Source organism: Tursiops truncatus, chromosome 2 (genome assembly GCF_011762595.2).
Source record: "Tursiops truncatus isolate mTurTru1 chromosome 2, mTurTru1.mat.Y, whole genome shotgun sequence".
NCBI classification, from domain to species: Eukaryota; Metazoa; Chordata; class Mammalia; order Artiodactyla; family Delphinidae; genus Tursiops; species Tursiops truncatus.
In genome coordinates, this window is record NC_047035.1 from 94,745,890 (window position 1) to 94,770,812 (window position 24,923).

The 24,923-nt window shown below is 40.3% G+C and overlaps 2 protein-coding genes across 7 annotated transcripts in view; one reads left to right on the forward strand and one right to left on the reverse strand.

The window, feature by feature from the left end:
• Positions 1-5,853, forward strand: part of TMOD3 (tropomodulin 3) — an 84,766-nt gene extending 78,913 nt beyond the window's left edge. For all 4 annotated transcript variants that reach the window (XM_073801013.1, XM_019932889.3, XM_019932888.3 and 1 more), the window contains one exon: positions 2,793-5,853. In XM_073801013.1, the coding sequence (XP_073657114.1) occupies positions 2,793-2,827 (35 nt within the window). In that variant the 3' untranslated portion in view covers positions 2,828-5,853. The remainder of the gene's footprint in view (positions 1-2,792) is intronic.
• LOC101324829 (RNA polymerase-associated protein LEO1-like) lies at positions 2,932-24,918 on the reverse strand. 3 transcript variants are annotated; one of them, XM_033851680.2, is made up of 11 exons: positions 23,201-24,918; positions 19,406-19,503; positions 18,633-18,778; positions 17,787-17,871; positions 16,609-16,703; positions 15,894-16,028; positions 15,258-15,393; positions 13,817-13,958; positions 12,793-12,890; positions 11,671-11,747; positions 2,932-5,752 (listed from the first exon to the last, which is right to left on the reverse strand). In XM_033851680.2, the coding sequence occupies exons 2-10, from the start codon at positions 19,487-19,489 to the stop codon at positions 11,685-11,687; spliced, it is 984 nt and encodes a 327-aa protein (XP_033707571.1). In that variant the 5' UTR covers positions 19,490-19,503; positions 23,201-24,918; the 3' UTR covers positions 2,932-5,752; positions 11,671-11,684. The 3 variants fall into 3 exon arrangements, with proteins under 3 accessions (XP_033707571.1, XP_073657115.1, XP_033707572.1); XM_073801014.1 differs by lacking the exon at positions 23,201-24,918 and adding an exon at positions 20,469-23,190; XM_033851681.2 differs by lacking the exons at positions 12,793-12,890; positions 23,201-24,918 and having other exon boundaries at positions 19,406-23,186.
• Positions 24,919-24,923: the final 5 nt, after the last annotated feature.

Sequence of the window (24,923 nt, forward strand, 5' to 3'; positions counted from 1 at the left end):
GCAAGTTATTTATATGCTGAAGACAGCCTGCAGATTTTGAGAAGTGACTCTCATAACAGGATGCAGGATCCAGAATAAACTTTCAACAAGCACTTGCTATTTGAAGCTAACAGAATAAAAAAAATTATTTCAGCGGATTAAGAGGGAATGCTGATAGGCGGCACTAAAATTACGTGGTAAGGAACTTAGCTTCCTTTGGACTTTATGTGGAGGCATTTGAGAGCCATTGTAAGCCACTGAGTGCATGATTAAAATGATACTTCAAAAACACTATTCTAATTACTCTTCTGGAGATAGAGAAGAAATGAGATTAGTTAGGATTTATTGGCAATGGACTAATCATGAAGTATCGAGAACTTATATTAGTGGAGTGGATTTTGGAAAGAAATTGCCAAAGAATTGTTAATAGGGCCGAATTTATTAGTCTTTCATCCACAGGATGAACTGAAGAACTGCTGAGGTAACAGGTGGGCACAAAGTGAGGAAGAGGGGTCAGAAGTGCTCTTTGCCCGCCTCCCTCTGCTGTGCTGTGTCACAGCAACAGCAGCCGGGCCTCCATCCACCCTCAGCTGGATTTGTTTCTTAGCCCTGCACTTTGATCTCTGCCTGTGGATCAAGGTGGCAAGCCTAAAAACCGTCTTCTTACTTGCATTCTAGTGTGCAGTAACTGGACAGAGATATTGGAGCACAAGACTTGAAACCTGTACAGCATCTCTGGGGCATATAGTTTTTCTTCACCTTGCAAATGGGGCTACATCAGAGCTTTAGTGTTCTGATTTTGATACTGTTTTTCCCTCTCTCATTGTTTTCTTAGTCTCAACTTTTCATTGAAATAATCCTACCTACTCGCCATCTCTTCAGCTAAGGAGTATCACGGCTATAACAGCAAAGAGGTTATATAGTGTACGTGCAGTATTCGATTGAACTTTGTCTCACGTTACTACCTTTACACTAGCTAACTACATAATTAATTTTCTATACTTTTTTTGTTTGTTCCATCTGTCCTATTGATCTTGTTTATAATGTGCATTTTTTTAATAACATGCTTTTTAACATCTGAAATGGTCTGCCAATAACATCCAAACACTACTGCAATTCAAAATTTTCTTGGAAATGTTCTTCCCTAAAGAATTATGTGCTTTGCCTTTCAGATATAGCCATGTTCTTCAGAGATCCATATACATGAATTAAGTTTGTATTTGAGGACTCAGTTCTCCATTTGATTTCTTCCCCTAATATTTCAGTAAATACATGAAACTTGTTCATTAACATGGACTGAAGTTAGAGTTGGGGTGCGCCTAGTTAAATAAGTATAAAAATGTTCATGGGGACCTGATACTTCAGTCCTCCTGGTTTTTATTTTCTGGACAAGCTTTTATGTGCATCACTTGACTGTCCAGTCTCGTCTCTTGAAGGCCAGTGAACAGAAGCCAGCAGTCAGAACAGCATGAGAGCAGGATTCGTAGCCTGGCCAGGAGGCCAGTGCACCTGTTAGCTTTTCATTCCTCTGTTAAAACGGCCAATTCAGGCTGAACAAAGGCAGGTGTCTTCCTACTTGCTTCCACAGAAGAGAGTATAGAAATTAATAGACCAACAATGTAACTTAAACAGAGGAACTTACTGGTTAGAGTATCAAAACCAATTATGTATACATGCAAATCCTCTAGCTTTATAAAAGCTAAATTGACTTTCCTCATCCCAAAAAGATGGCTGACCTCAGGACCATCCCGTGACCCCACTGTGGTGGGTGATGAGGCTGAGTACCCTTCACTGAATGTTTTCTATATTAACAAACAAACACTACACTAAGCAGACTTTACTCGCACAGCCGTGAGGTACAGGTATCATTATCCCCTGTTACAGAGGATGAGTTGGGTCTCAGAGAGGTTACCTTACTTGCCAAAGAGCAAACCACAAAAAGCAACAGATTCCCACTCTTGCTGACTCCAGAACCTGTGTTCGTTTTCGTCTCTAAATAGGAGTTGCCACAATGCTGAGGAGCCCTGACCTGGTGGCTCTCAGCAAATATTGTCTGATAGCTGACAGGTGAGAGTGAAGGTAGCAAGACCCTGACACTGAAGACTTTGCCCTGCTGCTAGTGAGCACAGCCAAGCGGCTCAGGGTCACCAGCCCGGGAAGAGGCTGGGGGTCCTCAGATGTGCACCCAACCACTGTGGCTTCCCAAGTTTTTGGTAGCGAGATGTGACATCACCACATTACCAGGGTCTAAGATCTTCATTACTTTGCATTTGTTGTTTTCTCAGAGCCCTGAAGTGGCTCATTTTGCAGGAGATAAGAGAAGGAAAATTTGGAGAGCAGTAGCAGCAAGTCACTTACCTTTGAAACTGATAATACTATTTTTGGTATGTTCTTGCACAAACTGAGGAATTAATCAGAAGAGCATGCAAATAGTTACGTTTAATACTTTCTAATCCCAGCTGCCTGAATGTCATTTCAAAATTTAATACAGTAAGTTATTAGTCATTTTTTAATGGAGGTATAAATTTTAATACACAAATGAGACAGGCACAGTGACTTGAAGGTGACTGCTGACCATTCTGTTGTAGATTTCTAATGTAACTGCAGTGTAAGCACAGCTGAGCTTAGCCCCTCAGTTCTTAACAGGTAAGTAACCATGGTGAAGGGTGTGAGTTTTTTATTTTAATGGCTGTCTGAACTGCAAATGGACAATCCATTTTTGTACAACTCTAACTGGATCACACAGAAACTTGTCACAAGCAAATTAACATTGTACAAACTAACAGGGATTTCTAACATTCTTTTTCTCATAGTTCGCAAGAGACGAGTTGAAGGAGACCACCAGTAAGTCTGCCAACATGTAATCTTTGGAAGACTTCGAAAGTTTGCCAAGGGCCCGTGTTGTGATATCAGATGTAAAATTTTCCTCGGGAGAAGGGAAAAGACTGGAAATTCTTTTTTTTTTTAACTACATGTTATCTTTTATCTAGTTTAAGTTGTTACCAGTTTCAGATTGTAAATCACTAGTAGGTGATATTTTGTATTCTAAAGCATTATTTCTACTTTCTGCTAAAATCAGTTTTAATTTAGCTTAATTAAATGGTTTATGATGAGTCTTGGGTTAAAAAAATACAATTATAAAAAAGTTTAGGAAGTCATTTATGTAGAGTAATATGAACATTCTAAGGACCAATCTTTTTTTAAGTCAGAAAGGGACATTGCTGATGTCAGAATTGTTGTTGCACCTTTTAGGTACAAGGAACTTCAAAGCTTTCCTTATTCCAAGGCAAGGAGACTTTTCCAAGTTTCAGAACACATGAACTTGGCAAGAGTATGGTTTCTGCTTCTATCAAGAAAGCACAAAATGCCAGCATTTTAAAACAGATGACTCAAAACCTGGTCATCTGTTTTGGAGTCAAAGCAGATCTCTAGGAGAGAGGAAGCAGTCTCCTATGCATTCCATGGCACTGCACCTGTCCAAGGTGTCTCAGCAACACCTACAGTTTTTTTCAACAAAGTCATCAGCTTAGCCAGGTTACACACTTTGTTTAAAAGTATAGTTAGGTCTAAGTTCGTTACCGTTTTTCATTGCAATAATGTGGGCATTATTAAATTTTTGTGAAAGCTCATAGTAAAAAAAAAAGCATCTGAGTAGGAAAGCTATTTTTTTCTTCCCTGTAAAAGGCATATAGCCAGCTCTCAGTTATTTAGGGTAAAAGCAAAAAGAAAGCTGTTTTTTTTTTTTTTTTTTTTTTTTTTTTTTAAGAAAGCTGTTTTTAAACACATGAAATCAAAGTTAATAAATGGTGGAGATTAAGTCTGAGGAGCATGCAAAACGGTCCTTTAAATTGATGGTTACTGATGGTAAGTTAGAAACTAGGCTGGGTATAAATTAAGAGCTGCACAGGATAGTGAGACGTTCCTACATGCAACACAGAATTGTCTGAATGGTATAATCACCACTCACTACAGATTTTCCCAACCAATAAGGAAAATGGCTGTTAGATAAATCTGTTCCCTTTCATCTTGTACTTTTTGGTCTACATTGTATAAAAGCAATTTCTCATAACACAAGCTGTCTTCCTATCCTTCAAAGTATTAAGGTGAACAGTTAAACACACGGTAGTCCTGTGGTGGGAAGACTACTCCAGATCCAATAGTATGATCGATAATTTGGGCCCTGCATTCATGTCCTATTTCAGGGCAGCCCCGGAGCAGGAGATGGCAGAGGCGTTACAGCTGCAGACGACAGGGGCAAAGGAGTCTGAGCAGTCCTGGCCTTGACAATTCAGGCCTGGGTGTATCCCTTACAGGGAGATTTTTCTAAAGGAGGAATCTCCTTCCAGAATAGGGGAGAGGTCTTTTGTTAATTTTTTTAAACTTCTTGAAATTGAATTATAAAATGTCTGCTCCTTTGTCTTGGGTTGGACAGTTTATCTAATGAGCTAGGCAACTCCTTGCATGCTACAGTAATAAGCCTTCTTAACAGGCAAAAGCTTTCCTCATGAGGACTGAGTGTGTGTTTTTTTGGAATCAGTATCCATTGTTTGAAAGGGGCCAAAGACTGGCTTTGCACTGTACTGCTATTCCCTTTCAGTTATAGGGTGCTGGAGGTTTTTCCAAGTTAGCAAGTCAAGCTCACTCCCGCTCGCTCTCTCCCTCTCTCCTTTCATAAACGACTTTGGAAATGCACTTGGTTTTAGAGACTGCACAGTTCCAGCAGGGTGGGGAGTCAGCATGGAGCAGCTGTGCAGAGCTACCAGTACACTTTTAGCAAGGCTTCCTTGCTTGCCCTGCCCTGTAAGTCAGTCAGTAAATTGCTAAGTATGTTACCCTTTCCTCCCCGAAGCTTTTTTTTAAATATAGGTAGGTGGGCCCCACCTAAAATTGTGTGTTATACTTGGGGTAATATCTTTTCCACTTATTATTTATCAAAGTATGAAGAAGTTGAGTGATTTCCTTGTACCATTCCAGTTCTGAGCTACAATAGTTCATTATATAATTGAAGAAAAGATTTCTTAATAAATAAGGGTGAACATTGATCTGATTAAATGCAGAAAATCTTTCAAGAATTGTAATGACAAGGGAGAAAACTGATGTTTACTTTGATCTTTAAAAATCTGGCACCTCTTACCCTTTTAGTAACTTTCAGTATTTCTGTATTTATCTAAAATTTTTTATAACAGATTGGAGTTGTGAAATACTCTTGATTTTTAAACCAAAGATTTTCTAAGACTTTAAGTTTTTATAGTGTAACCAATGTAAACTTACCTGGTTACCTAAGCAAAGACTATTCTTTGCATTTTTAAATTGCTGTTTTTTAAAAAGCTTTTAATTTCCCATTTTATAAAATTTTATATTCATATTGGAAGTTCTAATTTTTCCAGTTTGCATGAAATTGTATGTATTAAAAAATCAGTATTAATAATATTGATATTATTAAAATGGATTTTGGTGCTGTACACTTGGAGCTAAAGCCTAGTAGAAGTCTAATTCATAGGTGAAATACATTTTCTAACGGTGCGGTGCCTGTCATTTAAAAGACCAAATAAACATTTTGTGTTTAAGAAATTAGCAGATTGTTAGAGATCTTAAGGAGAATTACATCTTGATAGTTAAATTGCAGATTCTCGTATTTGAATGAAATAATCCATATACTTGCTTTGTACAGTAGGTGTCCTCTGGAAAAGTTACATGTATAGAGCTTTGTATATTGTTTTTCCGTTGACAGCATCTGATATTTTTTCATTTAAAAAGGGGAGTCCATGGTATACTGAAAATTATAAAAGAAAAAATGTTTTGATAAAATGTTAGTCATGTTCTATTGTACATTATATTTAACCCTTGCTACCATTAAAATAAGATTAAATAATTCATGAGGTTTCATAAAATCTTTAAATTTTCGCTCTGTGGTCCCAGGACTGCCTCACTTTTTCCTTATAAAATCAGGAATCACTGTTACCTCCCAGCAGATACAAGGATCACTGTTTTTCTAGAATCCATAGCAATTTCCGTTCTCTGTAAGTTCAGTACTGTCCAGTTTTGCTCCTTCATTTCAAATGCCACTTCACTTAAAAAATTTTTTTTCTATTTTTATTGAGATAATTGACATATAACATTGTATTAGTTTAAGGTGTACGACATAATGATTTGATATATGCACATACTGCAAAATGATTACCACGATAAGTTTAGTTAAACATCACCTCACGTAGTTTTAAAAAATGTTTTTCCTTGTGATGAGAACTTTTAAGATCTATTCTCTTAGCAACTTTCAAATATGTAATACAGTATTATTAACTGTCATAACTATGCTGTACATTAGTCGTAGGACATTCTCTTATAACTGGAAGTTTGTACCACTTGACCACCTTCACACATTTCATGCACTCCCCATGCCCCACCTCTGGCAACCACACTCTGCTTGCTGTATCTATGAATTTAGTTTTTTTAGATTCTGATACGTGAGATGATACAATATTTGTCTTTCTCTCTGACTTATTTAGCATAATGCCCTCAAGACCACTCCATTTTCGAACAGTATTAACTAAAGACATGGCACCCACAAGAACCAAGCAAATTGGATGTGTCAGAGCACCTCCTATCAAGGGGCGTGAGTTCTTCAGTCTAAACATCTATAGAACCATCTTTTCCATCAGCTCCCACTGAACGTTAATGTTTCTGGCTGTTTGTTTCTCACCATACGACAGTTAATGTTTCTAGCTACTTCTCAAAGGAACTCTTCACAAATTTTTAAATTGAGAAAATTATATTTACAATAAGCAAAGATTTTTATATTTTTATGTCATTTTTTTTTTTTTTTTTGTGGTACGCGGGCCCCTCACTGTTGTGGCCTCTCCTGTTGCGGAGCACAGGCTCCGGACGCACAGGCTCAGCGGCCACGGCTCACGGGCCTAGCCGCTCTGCGGCACGTGGGATCTTCCCGGACCGGGGCACGAACCTGTGTTCCCTGCATTGGCAGGCGGACTCCCAACCACTGCGCCACCAGGGAAGCCCCTTATGTCATTTTAATGTCATTCTTTCTTATGTCATATTGATTTTTCTGCATTATAATTTAGTTCCGTAAGTCCCTATAAAAACTGAAAAAATTGGAAATTTTTTTATAATAAAACATTTATAACAGTTTGTTAATGCTGAACTCTAACCTGCAGTCTGATCATTCAGAGGAGCCAATCTTGTCAACCATTACCAAGTATTTTAGACAGCCTTCATTGACATATAAAGACTTTTACTTAGGACATCTGCTCTAGTGGCTAGATAAGAATAGATTGTAACACTGTGAAACACCACCAGCCATGTCTTGTTAGCATTGTTCAAGTTCGTACACTTTTAAGATAAACTCCCATGGAGTCTATATATGTGAGGCTTAACTCCCTTTTCTACAGACTATCAATATGTTTTAAGTGCTGCAAAGCGATTAATAGGCCTAAAATTTTTCTGTCAGATATTGTAGTCCACTCAGAGAGTAAGGTTTAAGAACAGATTCTGGGTGCTTCTTGGTGGCTGTGTATAGCAATTTTTAGGAGTTTAAATTTCACCTTAACTCACAAAAGAAAAAAAGTCTTTGATTCAGTTTAAACTTTTTAGATCTGTCTGCTTAAGAATTATAAAACAAAAATCGTGAAAAAAAAATTGCATGCATACATGTGCATTTACACACACACATAGCATAAAAACCTTTGTAATTTTGAATAAATGCCCACATTTTTTTCAGTCTTTTGGATGAGTTATATTTGGTTTTAGTTATGTTTAAAAGCTTGAAAATTACCTTTATAACAGTGCATCATTCTTTGTCACATGAAATTGAGCATTTAAATACATTTTTTAACTCTAAAATACCAAAATGCTATAAATGCTTTTTTTCAATTTTTATAAATATAAAAACTGAATTTTATAATACTGATACTTAAATATTACAAACTACTAATATTATTGGCTCTTATTAGCACAGTGAAAGTTCTTTTGAAAAATATGGACTATAGGCATTTAGAATTTACCACTTCATATTGGAATAAATAATTTCACTAAAGTTTATCAAATATACTGTAGACTTGGACTTTTTGGAAAATCCATTTAGTGCCTATGTTCTAAAGTTCATTCCTTACACACCTCTTAAGAACAAGTTTATTAATTTCCCTGACTTATTCTTTCCTACCCTATTAAGTTAAACCATATAAAACTGTCAATACGTGACCATTTATACCCATAAAAATAGTAAGTTCATATGGTTCAATCTCATACCATCAGTACTCCGTCTGGTCTGTCCATAAAATCAAATTGAAAAAAAAAAAAAAAAGGCCTTCCCTGGTGGCGCAGTGGATGAGAGTCCGCCTGCCAATGCAGGGGACACAGGTTCGTGTTCCAGTCTGGGAAGATCCCACATGCCGCAGAGCGGCTGGGCCCGTGAGCCATGGCCGCTAAGCCTGTGCGTCTGCAACAGGAGAGGCCACAACAGTGAGAGGCCCGCGTACGGCAAAAAAAAAAAAAAAAATCGAGTTTTTTTAAAAAAATTGACAAATATGAAGAAACAGGGACCTATGATACAGTGCGTTCTGGGCCTGATGGGAGCCAATCCAGCTATTAAACTAGAGATTAGTTGTGCAGTAAAACAGAGACATCTCTCATCAGTCACCTATATCCACCAACCAAAGGAAAATCAGCGCAACGTGTAATGGGTTTGAGGAAACTTTTAGGGATAAACATCAAATTCAAAGGAATCAAATTCCTTTGAAACTTAAGGAATAACGAAATTCCCCTTGAATCTTTAGTGTTGGCTGGCCTTCCAAGCAAGGATGGCTGTCGGGCTTATGTTCACATATGGGAAGTCTTGATGCCTGTTGGAGGCTTGGGTGCTTGGGTTGTCAGGTAACTCTAGCTCCTGTGAGTCTGAGTGGACGTGGTGCCAGGAGCTGTGGCTGTGGGAGATAATGCCCTCATGCTCAGCCCAGTGGCACCCTGCTCCAAGCAGCAAACAATGGGAGGGTCCAAAATCCCCAAACATCTTTTGGCCTTCAAATATTAAGCTTTCCACCATGTCTACAAGGGTTGAGGGCCTCTAGGCTCGGCCCAACTGCCCTGTTGCTGAAGTAGCAGAGCCTCAAGGCCAGCCCTTATAAAGAACAGCTGACCTACAGATTTAATGTGATCCCTATCAAATTACCCATGACATTTTTCACAGAACTAGAACAAATAATCCTGAAATTTATATGAAACCATAAAAGACCCATAATTGCCAAAGCAGTCCTGAGGGAAAAGAACAAAGCAGAAGGCATAACCCTCCCAGGCTTCAGACAATACTACAAAGCTACAGTAATCAAAACAGTGTGGTACTGGCACAAAAACAGACATACATATCAGTGGAACAGGACAGAGAGCCCAGGAAAAAACCTACACACCTATGGTCAATTAGTCTTTGACAAAATAGGCAAGAATATAAAATGGGAAAAAGATGGTCTCTTCAACAAGTGGTTCTGGGAAAGTTGGACAGCTGCATGTAAATCAATGAAGTTAAAACACACCCTCACACCATGCACAAAAATAAACTCAAAATGGCTTAAAGACTTAAACATAAGATATGACACCATAAAACTCCTAGAAGAGAACACAGGCAAAACATTCTCTGACAAAAATCATACCAATGTTTTCTTAGATCAGTCTCCCAGGGCAACAGAAATTAAAAACAAAAATAGACAAATGGGACCTAGTCAAACTTAAAGCTTTTGCACAGAAAAGGAAACCATAAACAAAACAAAAAAGCCTACGGGCTGGGAGAAAATGTTTGCAAATAATGTGACCAACAAGGGCTTAATTTCCAAAATATACAAACAGCTCATACAACTCAACAACAACAACAACAACAAAACACAACCCAATCGAAAAGTGGGCAGAAGACCTAAATAGACATTTCTCCAAAGAAGACATACAGATGGCCAATAGGCACATGAAAAGATGCTCAAGATCACTAATTATTAGAGAAATGCAGGTCAAAACTACAGTAAGGTACCACATCACACCAGTCAGAATGGCCATCATTAAAAAGTCTACAAAGAGCAAAGGCTGGAAAGGGTGTGGAGAAAAGGGAACCCTCCTACACTGTTGGTGGGAATGTAAACTGGTGCAGCCACTATGGAAAACAGTATGGAGTTTCCTCAAAAAACTAAAAATAGAGTTGATGTATGATCCAGCAATCTCACTCCTGGGCATATACCCAGATGAAACTAATTCGAAAAGATACATGCACCCCTATGTTCATAGCAGCACTATTCACAATAGCCAAGACATGGAAAAACCTAAATGAATGAATGGATAAAGAAGATATACAATGGAATATTAGCCATCAGGAAGAATGAAATAATGCCATTTGCAGCTCAACAGACTTGAGGTTGCCAAGGGGTTTGGAGGGATAGGAAAGGGAAGGAATGGGAGTTTGGGATTAGCAGAGGCAAACTATCATATATAGGATGGATAAAAAACAAGATCCTACTGTATAGCACAGGGAATTATATTCAATATCCTGTGACAAACCATAACGGAAAAAAATGTGAAAAAGTATATATACACATATGTATAAGTGAGTCACTTTGCTGTACAGAAGAAATTAACACAACATTGTATATCAACTTTACTTCAATAAAATTAAAAAAAAAGAAGAATAGCCGACTTTATGATTGAACTGTGCTAGTACTTCTCAGCATTCTGGATGAGTCTCTAAATGGCCTTTCTGGAGCGGGTGCTAATTATGTCTGTGTTTACTGCACAACTATGAAATTATACTTTAAAAATATAAAAGGGAGGGAAATATAATATATATCCAGGTTTTCTGCGTGGTAAGATGATGGGCCATTTCCTTTCCTTTGACCATTTCTATTTAACAAAAGACTTCTAAAAAAACGTATCTAATTAGTATTCAACTCTCAGAGGTAGAGGAATATAAACATTAAATCATGAAGAATTTACATGGTCAAGTCCAAATCCCATCAAGTTGAGCAAACTGACTTCAGAGAAGTTGAATAACTTCCCCAAGATAATATCATTGGCTTGTTCATTCAATAAATACTTTTTATGCACCTATTATGTTCCAGCTACTGCACCAGTCACAAAGCTAGAAGTCAAATCTAGTGTTTTGTTTCCCACTGCTCTTTTTTCTCTAAACCTTTTGGTGACCATTTCTCTCAGATATTTTGGGTGTCTTTCTCCATAAGGTCACTAATGTACCTGTTCAGCAGTGTGACTGCTGTGCAAATAAGTTCCCGACTCTTGTCTCAAAAATGTTTTTGTTTTTGTTTTTAACTTAAGAAAAAGCTTTGGACAGAGGTCTTAAGTTCTAACTCAGCTTCCATGTCTGTAAAATGAGAATAACAGCAGCTGCCCTTTGAGTTGTTCTGAGGATTAGAACTGGTAAGGCCCATGCAGCACTTGGCAAAGCACCAAGTCTCCAGCGAGCCCTCCCGTGCTGTACCTGCTCGGACAAGGAAACCCAAGACCCAGAGCAAACAGTTACCAAAATAAACTTCTCATTTGGGAAGAATGTATTTTCTAAAGTCACAGACTTGCTTCTGAACATTTTTTAACCACAACTAGGATTATGCAAAAGCAACTCAATTCCCCCCTTCAATCAAAACAAGTCATTTCATCATTGTTTTAAAACAAACAGTTGAAAACCATACTTACAGCAAGCACGCGTTTCACACTTCAGTCATCCTCTTCTTCTTCGCTGCCTGCTTTCCTCTTTCTGGAGGGTTCACCTCCTGAACAGATATGAGAGAGAAGGTGTAAAATTTAATACTGAACGTTTCTGGAAATTTTGTCTTAAGTAGTTCTGAGCTGATGGGGGAGCTAGCCCTTCATGTTAGAACCCTACCCACCAGCGGCGACCTTGTCCACAAACACTGTCTCTACAGGTCAGACAAGGGGAGCCCGGGCTTCCCTGGGCAGCAGTCAGGGCTCAGGGACACCTCACTCTATCCTGACGGGGATTCTGCTCATTATTACTTGAAATACATACCTCTGCTTCCTCAGTACTTCACTTTCTCTAACTAAAATTCAGTATTTTAAAGCCTGTCAATTTTTTTAAAAGGACTGCTTGTGTTTTATGTGCTTTTTCAGTATGCTTTCCAAGTTTTAAATATATTTTTTTCACATGAAAAATTAGTGCTTCCATTACACAGTAAGGCCGATTTCTTTTTCTTTTTTTTTTTTTTTTTAGTAAGGCCGATTTCTATTACTGAGATGTTTCCTCTGATCTGTAACTCCAAACCCATAGCAATGCATGTTAAGTGTTCAGAAAACACTGGATGAATGAATATGGCACAATGGCAACAACACAGTGATTTGCTTGTGTAATTAAGACTTACATTTTCTTTGCACTTGTGCTCTTATAGGTGGAAAAGGAAATAATTAAAGGAAAATAATTTTAACAACATGGAAACGATCTAACCCTCTACTACTATCATACCCATGATGAAGGCGAGAGGGCCCTTGCTCTACTGTACTCAGCTACTTCTAATTCTCTGGTCGAGCCCTGGTGTCTCAGCCATGTGTCTTTTCTCACAGGTCTCTCCATCCTCTGGCATGTCCACCCTAATGCTCTTCCTTCTGCAACCAGCAAGACGGCACAGGTGTCAGGCCCTCCTCTGGGCCACGTCTAGGCTTATTACTGCATTCATCTCACTGAGTTACAGGGAGGTGTGTAGACATCTGTCTGTGCTCTAGGGCTGTGAGCTCCTCTTCATTCCAGGAGTTGACTTGTGGCTACAGGGCAAACCCCTTCAGACTGAATAAATTTGGTTTTACCCCATCACTGGTGAGCTTCTTTGCTCTCAGCGACCTTTGAGCCTTATCTTCATCTGGTCCCTCATCACTCTCTGAAGAATAGATTCTGGCCCTCTCCTCTGAAAGCAAAGGGACTTTAGATACGGGATTGACCTTCAAAGATGAAGACCCATTTATTCCTGAATTTTTCTACTCTTGAATATTGCTACTTCCCACCATATATTTCCCTTGAGGAGCCAACAATTTTTTAAAGTTTTCATAAAGAAGTATGTACAGCTTTCAAACATGCTTAAATGACTTAGATTGGAGAGGTTTTTCCTTCGGAGAGATTGTCTGATCATTTTTAAATACCCGAGGGGCTTTGTGCACACATTTTTTAAAAAATTTATTTTATTTATTTCTTATTTTTGGCTGCATTGGGTCTTCGCAGCTGCACACAGGCTTTCTCTAGTTGTGGTGAGCAAGGGCTACTCTTCGGTGTGGTGCACAGGCTTCTCATTGCGGTGGCTTCTCTTGTTGTGGAGCATGGGCTCTAGGCACACGGGCTTCACTAGTTGTGACATGCGGGCTCAGTAGTGTGGCACGCGGGCTCAGTAGTTGTGGTTCCCAAGCTCTAAAGCGCAGGCTCAGTAGTTGTGGCACACGAGCTTAGTTGCTCCGCAGCGTGTGGGATCTTCCCAGACCAGGGCTCAAACCTGTGTCCCCTGCATTGGCAGGCAGATTCTTAACCACTGCGCCACCAGGGAAGCCCCACATATTTTAAAACTATAAAGTTTAAACACTGGGTCCCTATACAAACAGGAGAACTGCCTGTTACACATTTTCCTCCATAAGGACAAAATTATTTAATTGATTTTCTTATTATGGGAGTGCCTTATGTTCCCAGCTAAGCTTTTGTGTGGCAAAGTGGTCCCAGGGAAAACAAAATAAAAGGCCTTGGTACTGTTGTCCTAAGTGAATAACAGCAAGACAGTAAGAGCCCACCAGAGCACAATCGCTCCCACGGCCCTGAGATGGTGAAGCGTGACCTCCTCTCCCTACTCACCTCGGCCATGGTTCTTGCTGGCTTCTCCCTCCTCACCACCGCCGGGGCCCTGGTAGGGGGCACTCGGCCCCCGCTGGTTCTGCTTTTCCCACAGATGGATGGTCTCCTGGTGAGTAGATGCCCTCAAACGTTCTTCTTCTTTCTGTAAAGAAGCAAATAAATTACTGAACTTTAAAACAAAAAATGAACTCACTTAGTGCCCCCTTGAAACTACTTTACTGTAAAGAACATGTAAATGCCTCGCCCAGGATAACACCAGTTCCTATGTCCTCAGGGTACAGTTCTCTCCATTTTACACCTCTGTCACCACACATGGTCATCATCTTGTTCGTTCGAAGGCGTGAAGAAAACACAGGGTGAAGAGGCAAAGGCTCCCTCCCTCACACCAACCGCCCCATCAGAACTGGCACCGGCACAGCCTTGGGAGATGCAGCGTCCCCTGTGCTGCCAGGCAGAGCCCAGAGTGTGGCGACCAGCCTGAGGAACCTCGTTCATGTCCAGCGGACGCCTGAGGGAGGCGGGTTCTCTTCACCCTGAGACAGACACCCGACTTGCCCAGGCTCCACCGAACTACCATGGTGCCCACATATTCCAGTCTGGGGCCCTCAACCCAGAGAGCTCCCCACAGCTCCTGATGGCAGGATGGGGAGGTTCTGGTGGGGAGGGTCCCTGAGCACCAAAGCAGAGCCTTCATTCCCTTCCATCTGCCTGGTTTCTACACACTGGGGTTCACTAGGCAGAGCCAGTGTCAACTGAGTCAGAATGTCCTCATGACCTTCCCACATCACCTCCTATCTGGTTAACACAGTTTAATGATGTACATCAAGGGTTATATTTTTATATAAAGATTTTTTTTAAATTAATTTATTTATTTTTGACTACATTGGGTCCTTGTTGCTGCACGTGGGCTTTCTCTAGTTGCAGCGAGCAGGGGCTGCTCCTCGTTGCGGTGTACAGGCTTCTCATTGCAGTGGCTTCTCTTCTTGCACAGCATGGGCTCTAGGTGCGTGGGCTTCAGTAGTTGTGGCTCGAGGGCTCTAGAGCGCAGGCTCAGTAGTTGTGGCCCACGGGCTTAGTTGCTCCGCGGTATGTGGGATCTCCCCGGACCAGGGGTCGAACCCGTGTCCACTGCACTGGCAGGCAGATTCTTAACCACTGTGCCACCAGGGAAGCCCGGGTTATATTTTTAAATTACTAGTTTCCCTCTGAAATCTCACAGATTGGAGAGAGAACACCCGAGGGTCCGGATTGCTGTATCTCACCATCAGCCATTGACTATGACAATTACTGTGGTTAACCACATGCTTAGAAGGTTAAGCAGGCTCCCTGACAACCACAAGAAATAAAACAGCTGTGACAATAAGAAATGATGAATTAACATTCTGGAAAGCACAGTTCTTAATACCCCAAACAATCCCAGGATAAACCTCAGCCAACATACCTGAACCATCTCTGTGCGCTGGCATTCAGGGTCACGACCAGCCATCGGTAAGATTCTAATCTTCTGTGTCCTCGAGCATCTGTTAGCAAGTAGCAGGGTCATCTTTCTAAGTGTGGCACAGTCTTTAGCATGAGGTCTGCAGGAAACAGAAGAAAACGTCTCACTGTTTACAAAGACTATTTGGAGGCAATCATACCAACAGCAAACACAGTTGCGGACAATGACACACCAGCCCCTGCGGCAGCCCTTTCCTCTGGCGCATGCGCACACCAAGAGCATGCTCGCGATCGGCAGGCTTCCCAGGTAAACGTCCCTGAAGGGAAGGGACACGCTGACCAGCAGAGCAGCACAGACAGTCCAGGCTCTTACCAGGTGCGTCAATCAATGTGAGTTAATAACCGGTCTTCTGGTTTGTATGGCGGGCTCATGTTGGTTTCCATAGCGTGAACTGGCTCCCTGAGGGACAGCAACTTGTTGGAAAGGTGAACAATAGCATGGGAACCAAACCATGGGCCTTGGTGAGCTGCACCTCAAAATCAGGTCAATCAGGACTGAGGCAGGCTTTGTGCACAGCCAACCTCTCTGCCCTGTTGCTCTTTAACTGCCAAGTAGCTGTGGGTCACTATGAATAGTTACCTGAAGGTGAGTTTGGACTTAAAGATGGCTTGTCCCTGCAGACCAGTGTCTTCCCTAATGAACAGCTGGTTGTGATTGCCCTGCATCGGGGCCTTGTCAACATCAAACACCTCATTGCCTAAATGCAGGGACAGGCTGGAAATAAGAAATAGTTCAGTTATTAGCGTGGATATTTAACAAATCCTACAGCTTCCATTCTACCCTGTTAGCTGTTCTTAAAATGCTGTGGAACTGCAGCATCCTGTCCCCATAATGAATTCATAAGAAAAACAAAGAAAAGATACTGGAAACAACTAACCTAACCTTTCAAAGTAAAAGGTGGTAAAATCCATCTTCCTTTCAACTTCAAATATAATTGTTTTTATCATTTTCCCACTCTCTACCATTTCATTAGTAAAATAGAAACCATTTTTTCAAACATACCAATTTATAATGTCCAATTATCACAAATGGGCACTAAGATTAGGCTTTCATCTCAATAAGGTAGATATTGTGAATTTGATCACATCTTGGGTCTATGACTAGAGTATCCAAGTGCTGCACTGTGATCTTAACCTTATTTATTTCTCCCAGATTTCCCAGGTAATGCCAGAGGCCTAGATCTTGTTGATTCTTTAATGAAAGATGATCCTAAAATACGGTCCTACGCAGAAAACTTCATTGATCCCAGGCCTCCCTCTGGGCATTTCCATACTCTTCAGGCATTTATGCTCACCTTCCATCGGACCACTTGACTATCCGAGCATTGCTTTCTTTAATTTCATTTCCTTCTTTGTCCCGGCGTATCCTCCATCGTATAGTATTTTCTATCTGTTTCAAAACACAAAGGCATTAGAAAACCAGTGTTACTAACTGCGTGCTCTTTTTTCCTCAAGTGACCTATAATCATGTGCCAAGAGTTCATAGATGGTAAGAGAATAAGCTCACCACAAAATAGCTGATTAGGCAACATGGAAACCTTCCTGCTACAGATACCTAGAGATATTGGTTGAACTCAACAGACATTTTGTTTTAATCTTCTCTGAGCTCCAGTTCATGGCAGTGGAAGCAAAAACTTCGGGGCCATATGAGGTAGGTGGTTACAACTGAGATCTCTGTCTATTGCAGCCCAACTTGAAGGCTATGAACCCAGAGAAAGAAGGACTAAAAAAGGACCCATTCGCCTAGTAAGATAGAGAAGCTCTGAGTATTAATTTTAAAAAGAATATACAATTAAGTAATAAACAACAGATTAAAACCTGAGACTTTTGCTTTACCCTACCCTTATGGTGGGGAACTCCAAATTACAAAAGTAGCATAAAAATGGATCCTGCCACGGCTACCACTGCGGCCTCTGGCAGAAGCTCATTCAAAACCCGGTTAAAGGCAACGCCATCCCTGTGAGAGCAATGGTAGGGTTTTGCCATCCAGGCCTTCTTGAGGGGGACCACCTAATGACAAGGCCTATTTTCTGTGCATAACCTGAATTTCCATAAAGAGTCTGAGATACTCTTATTGTGGGAAGCTGCTTGGATCTATCCACAACAAAATGTGGAGGCAGTTCGGTATACCTAGCTACATTATTATTTATCCTGAAGGAAATAGCTAACAATTTTCAAGAATTTTTATCTTTACTTCTGTCGAAAAATTACAATCGCAAAAGAAAGGTTAAAAAAGTGACAATTCTACAAGGATTTTTTAAAAAGGATATATACCTTCTCCTCTAAAAATATTCTGAAAAGATATTTAATTCCTTGTTCTAAGCAGTTATTTGTTGATTGTTTATGACAATAAACATAAAGATCATTTTATAAGCTGGTCTCAAATTGTTACCCCTGTGTTTTACTTTATAAAAGGAAAAACTCAAAAAAAAAAACAAAAAACAAAACACAGGAATAAAGTGTGAAATGGTACCTTTAATTTTAACCTGGTTCTATCTTCTTCATCAAGCACTTCCTCATCTTCAAATTCATCTTCATAATACTGAGGATCAAAAGGCCTAAAAGTTGTTTTTTAATGTAGTATTAGCCATCTTTAGTATTGAATATAATTAATGTATAAAATAATCTTTACAACATGCACTAATATGTTAAAAAAATCACAGTAGACAAATAACTTCATGTAAAACTTCAAAAAGTATGCAAATTACTGTACTTCCTTGAAATTTGATTTTAAAACATATTACCTGAAATAAAATCCAAATGTGACTAATAGTTCGAAGTTTTTAAATTATATTTTTGTTCGGTGACGTATGTCCTCTAAAGTATAGGTGACACATGATCTATCTCTTCATATTTTTTAAGAAAAGTGTCATGTTTAATTGCATAAGAGCTTGCAATAGTGCACCATCGTGAATAATACCCATCAACACTATTTTGTTGTCTAAAATTGTGGTCGTTTCTAGATTCACAAAGGCTTTTGCATTGAACATTTGTGATTTCTCTAGAAAACTTTCTCACTCTCATTTTCTAATTTTTCAGCTTTATGATAGTGAAAAATACCTTCATCAGCTATGTCTGCTTATTTATAAGAAAGTGCCAAAGTGCTAGAAGAATTATTAGCATTAAAACTTTCTCACACCAGTAATTCATCATTTTCTACCACAGCACATTCTAAGTTTATTTTTTCAGAGTTACATGAGAAATCTCCCACCTCTGTGATTAGCCAACTCATTATAAATAAGAAAAACATTTACATTCCACATGTTTTTACTCAATATCTTGGGGGGGAAAAAAAAAAACCTTTAATCAGTCCTCTTACTTGGGTTCTATGCTGAGAAATTTGGGTAGTTTAACAAAGTACAATTCATTTCCTAAATCATAGTTGATGCTGGGAATTTCTACTTCTATTTTGGTTTCAGAAATTGGCTCTTCCTCCTGCTGGTCCTGAGGCACTCCACGTCCATCCTAAGAAGAGAATCAGAATGTGAGAGCCTGAGTTGACATTAGAAATGCTCTAGCTCTCCTTCTGCACTAGGCAGATGCAGGTGTGACCAGAAGTAAACTTGGACACCCCTTCAGAGATAAAGCAGTTGGCAACCCCTCCAGGCCTCTCCTTAAAATTTCATCCTCTCCCCACCCCCCCAAAAAAACCACCATGCAAAATAAGACCTGTTAGCCTGCATTACCAGAAAAAATGTTGACATATCTAGCTTGCATAAGATATTTAGCAACAGATGTGTGAAATTATGCAACCCCTCAATGCTAAGTAAGTATTAAAATCAGAGAAGAATGTCAAATAGTACACACTTGGCACATGTGTAAATAAGAAAAACTTTTAAATAAAAGGTTTTCAAATTATGCATCCTCACAGTCTAGCCCCTAAAGTTTGGCATCAGATTCATTCTGAGCAATTCCTTCTATTCCCTTTAATATCCAGAAATTCCCAACATAGCTAAGAAAGTCACCCATTCGTCAGATGTTTCAGACTGCTATTCATTATCCATGTCCCCTCCCTACATGACCCATCAGCCTCTGAAACTTTTTTCTTAATTTTGAACAATGGGCCCAGTTGAGATTTGTTATTGTACTTACAGTAACAGGCTGTCCTGAAATGGGTGGTTGATTGTCCCTGTCACTCTCTGAAGAAATGTCATCTATGTCTCCAAACAGATCCATGGTCCCACTATAATCTTCAATGTTGGGGGAAAAATGCACAGTATTAATTTCTCTCACTGAAGTTCTTCACACAGTTCTTAGCCCATCACTTCAACATATTCCCAAGATTCATAAACCAAACCTCCACTAAACCATGATCAGACTGGCTCCCTGAGCCTGGCCCTCAGAAGCCTCACAAGAGTGTCTACAGGGAAGGGAAACAGCAAAGTTAGCTGGTGGAAGGCCAAGCTGCTGTGATAGCCAGCTTTTAAGGTGGATCCCAGGGATCCCTGCCTCTGGTATTCTTGCCCTTGTGTGATCCTCGCCCACAGGTATCACGGTTGGTCTATGTGATCAATAGAATACAGCCTCACTTCCAAGGCTCTGCATGACATTGTGGCTTTTTTGCCTTGCTCTTTCTCCCTTGGGTCACTTGCTCTGGAGGAAGCCAGCTGCTGTGATGTGAAGACACTCAAACTGCTGTGGAGAGGCTCATGCAGTGACAAACTGAGGTCTCCTGCCAAGAGCCATGGGAGTGAACCATCTTGGAAACAGATCCTTCAGCCCCAGGCAGGCCTTTAAATAACACAGTCTCAACCAACATCTTGATTGCAGCCTTGTGGGAGACCCTGAGCCAGTGCTAAACCACTCCTGACCCTTAGAAACGGTGAGATAGATTAAATGTTTGTTGTTTTAAGCTGGCGCTCTCAATGAATGTAGTTAGGGAAGGTGGGGGATGGTATGCAAGTCACACAAAATATGTCTACTCTGACACTCCTATCTCCCTGTCTTTGAATTCCCTCTGCACAAAGCCAGGGAAGCTTTGGTATCTCAACTTCATTAAATGAAGGCCACCACTGAGTTTTTTTGGTGAACCAATCAAGTAGAGAGCCATGTCCAGCTATATGTCCTAACACATCAAATCCAGAATATATCCATATAAGTGCACCCGTATCAGTAAATTTGGCCCAAGGTAGTTAGTGTTTGTCCTTCATCTCACATTCTTAGAATCCACGTCCACACACATTCCCCAGGCTTTTGCTCATATTTAATAGCAAAATCTTGCAATTCTTTTGGTGTGTAAGTTATTTCTTCTTCAGTCAGAGTTTGTGCTTTCTTTGCCAGAGTATGATGAGATCCTAGTGATGGGTCTGCTGGTAAAAAGTAGGTCAGACAGCACTCAGCTGGGTGATTCTTGAGGGGAATGCAGACTGCCCCAAGTGATGTTATGACAGCATTTTCAAGCAAGAAGACTAGTTTCACAACCTACTGAATGGGAGAAAATGTTTGCAAACGATAGGACCGATAAGGGGTTAATATCCAAAATATATAAACAGCTCATACAACTCAGTATCAAAAAATCAAACAACTTGATTAAAAAATGGGCAGAAGACATGAATAGACATTTTTCCAAAGAAGACATACACATGGCCGACAGGCACACAAAAAGATGCCCAACATCACTAATCATTCATGGAAATGCAAATCAAAACCACAGTGAGCTATCACCTCACACCTGTCAGAACAGCTACCATCAAAAAGTCTACAAGGGCTTCCCTGGTGGCGCAGTGGTCGACAGTCCGCCTGCCAATGCAGGGGACACGGGTTTGTGCCCCGGCCTGGGAAGATCCCACATGCCGTGGAGCGGCTAGGCCCATGAGCCATGGCCGCTGAGCCTGCGCGTCCGGAGCCTGTGCTCTGCAATGGGAGAGACCACAACAGTGAGAGGCCCGCGTACCGCAAAAAAAAAAAAAAAAAAAAAAAAGTCTACAAATAGCAAATGTTGGGGAGAATATGGAGAAAAGGGAACCCTTGTATGCTGTTGGTGGGAATGTAAATTGGTGCAGCCACTACGGAAAATAGTATGGAGGTTCCTCAAAAAACTAAAAATAGAACTACCATATGATCCAGTAATTTCATTCCTGGATATATATCTGAAACAAAAACCCTAATTCAAAGAGATATGTGCATGCCAATGTTCACAGCAGCAATATCTACAATAGCCAAGATATGGAAGCAACCTGTCCATCGTCAGATGAACAGATAAAGAAGATGTGGTATGTATACAATGAAATACTACTCAGCCATAAAAAAGAAAGAAATTCTGCCATTTGCAACAACATGGATGGACCTACACGGTATTATGCTTAGTGAAATAAGTCAGAGAAAGACAAATACTGTATGTTATCACTTATATGTGGAATCTGAAAAATAAAACAAACCAGTGAATATAGCAAAACAAACAGACTCACAGATGTAGAGAACAAACTAGTGGTTGGTTACCAGTGGGGAGAGGGAAGGGGGAAGGGACAAAATAGAGGAAGGAGATTAAGAGGTACAAAGTACTATGTATAAAATAAATAAGCTACAAGGATATACTGTACAGCACAGGGACTATAGCCAATATTTTATAACTTTAAACGGAATATAATTTATAAAAATATTTGAATTACTATTTTGTACACCTGAAATATAATATTGTAAATCAACTATATGTCAATTTAAAAAAACCTGTTTCCTCAGATATAGGAAGGCAGACTGCTTCTCACAGGCAAGGCAGGCTCAGAGGGACTAGAAAATTTGTTTTTCAGCTTTATCTGAGTCCAAACAGAAATCCCCATTCCTAGTTTCTTTCTCAATCAATACCCTTTCACATGAGAGACTTGAAGAGGCTGTGAATTCAGTTGATGTTGTAGTTCTGCAACCACACAATTACATGCGTTTGATTTTCAGCTACCTCAGCCCTCTGACTACAAGATATGAGATTCCTTTAGGGCTGTCACAAGTGCTCCCTGGTTCTCTGACCATAACTTGAGCAGAATGTTTGAAGACCTAAGCTTCTGTGAAGTCATAAAGAGAAAGACAAATACCACATCCCTTATATGTGGACTCTAAAATACAACACAAAGGAACCTATCTACAGGACAGAAACAGACTCACAGACATAGAGGACAGACTTGTGGCTGCCAAGGGGGAGGAGGTGTGGGGGGAGAAGGAATGGGAGTTTGGGATTAGTGGATGCAAACTATTATATAGAGAACAGAAAAACGACAAGGCCCTCCTGTATAGCATAGGGAACAATATTCAGTATCCTGTGACAAACCCTAATGGAAAAGAATATGAAAAAGAATATATATGTATAACTGAATCACTTCGCTGTACAGCAGAAATTAACACAACATTGTAAATCAACTCTACTTCAATAAAGTTTAAAAACAAACCAAAACTAACCTAAGCTTGTCGACTTTCTGTAAGTGCTCCAGGGCACTCAGAAGCATCCAACCCACACCACAGTCCTTAGTCATCAGGACCGCCTAACAAGTGTAGCAGCCGCTTGAGCCCTCAATCACAGGGGATAATCTGGTTCATCATGATGCCAAGGCACCACCAGCATCCTGTTTCCCATTGGTGAGGAGCTCAGACCCAAACCAATCTACACATCTCATCTTTGAGGATTTGCTTCCTGGACTACCCAGTCAGGTCCAAGTTGGGCAACAGAAAACATACCAGTTGTCTACACAGATAGATCTTAATATTTTTTAAAAATTGTAATTAGGTTTAAAGTTGTTGATTTGGTTACAAAAAGTACAAAGAGGACTCCCTAAGGGATCACAGAATTATCAAATTCAGAGAGCAACTTCCACCCCCAGAGATGAGGGAACAAAGGGGAAAGTTAGAATTATTATTAAACTTACAAACTTACAGACAGAGCCCCTTGGAGCTGAAACATACCTGAGGAAGGGAAGTGTCCTGCTGGTACTGATGTCTCTCGGGAGTACAATGAAGCTGCCTCTTCAAGTCTTGGTAAACTGCAAACCGGACTGAGCTGCTGTGGGAAGAAACTACTGCTGCTGCTGAGCCCCCTCAGAAAGAATGGAGGTCAACAGGAAGCCCCCAGAAAAGTTCCATAAACAAACAGGAAGGAGGAATCTTTTCTTTGTTATTCAGGCTCCCAGTTCCCTCTGGCGCCCCCTAACAGGGGGCAGCTGGCAAAGCTGAAATGTGCTTGCAGAGCCTTGGCTCTGCATAGCCAAGCTCTGTAGAGAAGGGCAGGTTTGGAGACAAGAGACAAGAGCTCAATCACTGTCACATATGTGTCTGCTAGTGAAAAAACAATGTTGCCTTGTAAAGGACAGAGTCAAAATGAAGGCTCTCAAGAGCCAGGCATCGGAGTTTCAACTTGATAAACCAAGAAACAGCAAGGGACTGAAGGTTTCTGAGTTTAGGAGAGTGACACAGTGGTGAGTTAGGACCTTATTCTCTTTCAATGTCACTTGTCTATAACCAGGCTTCAGAAGAGCCTCCCACAAGCCACCCCTCCTAGATTGTATTCACAGGCCTAGTCCGTTCATAAGGGAAAGATTAGGCTGTGTAGAAGAGCACTGCAGAAAAGACAAATACATATCTTAAATATGGATTTCAAATATATCTTCTAATTCTTTGCCATTTCTACCATCGAGAGGAGTCAAACTTCCCTCCCTTTGAATATGAGCTCACATCAGTGACTCACTTCTATTGAACAGAATGTGGTGGATTTTGAAAAAAGATAATACAGCTCTCTTGGGGTGCTCACCGTTAGAACCCAGCCACCATGCTGTGCGAAAGCAGGGCTACAACTAGGACGCAACATGTGAGATACTCACTTCGGTGAAAAATATAAGTGGTGCCAGAATCTTAGTGATCAAGGTAAATAATATTGCAATACATTTTAAACTCCATGCAAAACACTCCCATAAACAAAACATCAAAATTTCAAATAAAGAGACAATCTATCCAGTTTTGTACTTGTGCCACTCTTCTCACTTGGCTTACCCTAATCCCAGTCCTGTCAGATCATCTTTATTTAAATTTTTGACATTTTATTCATCATATTTTTACATTAATTTTAATTTTTTTAAATGTTGTATTACGGTATTATTAAACTTGATTGCTGTAGTGGGCTGAATAGGGACACTTCAAAATTCATATCTACCCAGAACTTCAGAATGTGACTTTATTTGGCAATAGGATCTTTGCAGATGTAATTAGTTAAGATGAGGTCACACTGGATTAGGGTTAACCCTAAACCCATTGATGGGTGTCCTGAAAGGAGAGTGGGATCTGGAGACACAGAGCAGAGACACAGAGAGACACAGAGCAGACACACAGGGGAACAAGCCATGTGAAGACAGAGGCAGAGATTGGAGTTATGCTGCTACGAGCCAAGGATTAGTGGGATCCTCCAGAAGCTAGGACAATGCAGGGAAGGATTCTTCCCTTTAGAGGGAGCACGGCTCTGCCGACACCTTTATCTAGGATTTATAGGCTTCAGAACTGTGAGAGAATGTGTTTCTGTGGTATTAAGTCACCCAATTTGTGGTACTGTGCTACAGCAGACCTAGCAAACGAATACAATTACGGAGGCTTTTTTGCGCCCCTTTTAAAACTCTGCACCCCAGAAGAATGCCTCACTCGC

Excerpts from the sequence above, each read along its gene's own strand:
- LOC101324829 (XM_033851680.2), bottom strand. The coding sequence starts at position 19,489 with ATGGATCTGTTTGGAGACATAGATGACATTTCTTCAGAGAGTGACAGG. Across the intron at positions 16,704-17,786 it reads GAACCAGGTTAAAATTAAAG|ATAGAAAATACTATACGATG; the intron begins GTACCATTTCAC and ends GTTTTGAAACAG. Across the intron at positions 12,891-13,816 it reads CAGCAAGAACCATGGCCGAG|AGGAGAGGGCCAGAATCTAT; the intron begins GTGAGTAGGGAG and ends CTTTGCTTTCAG.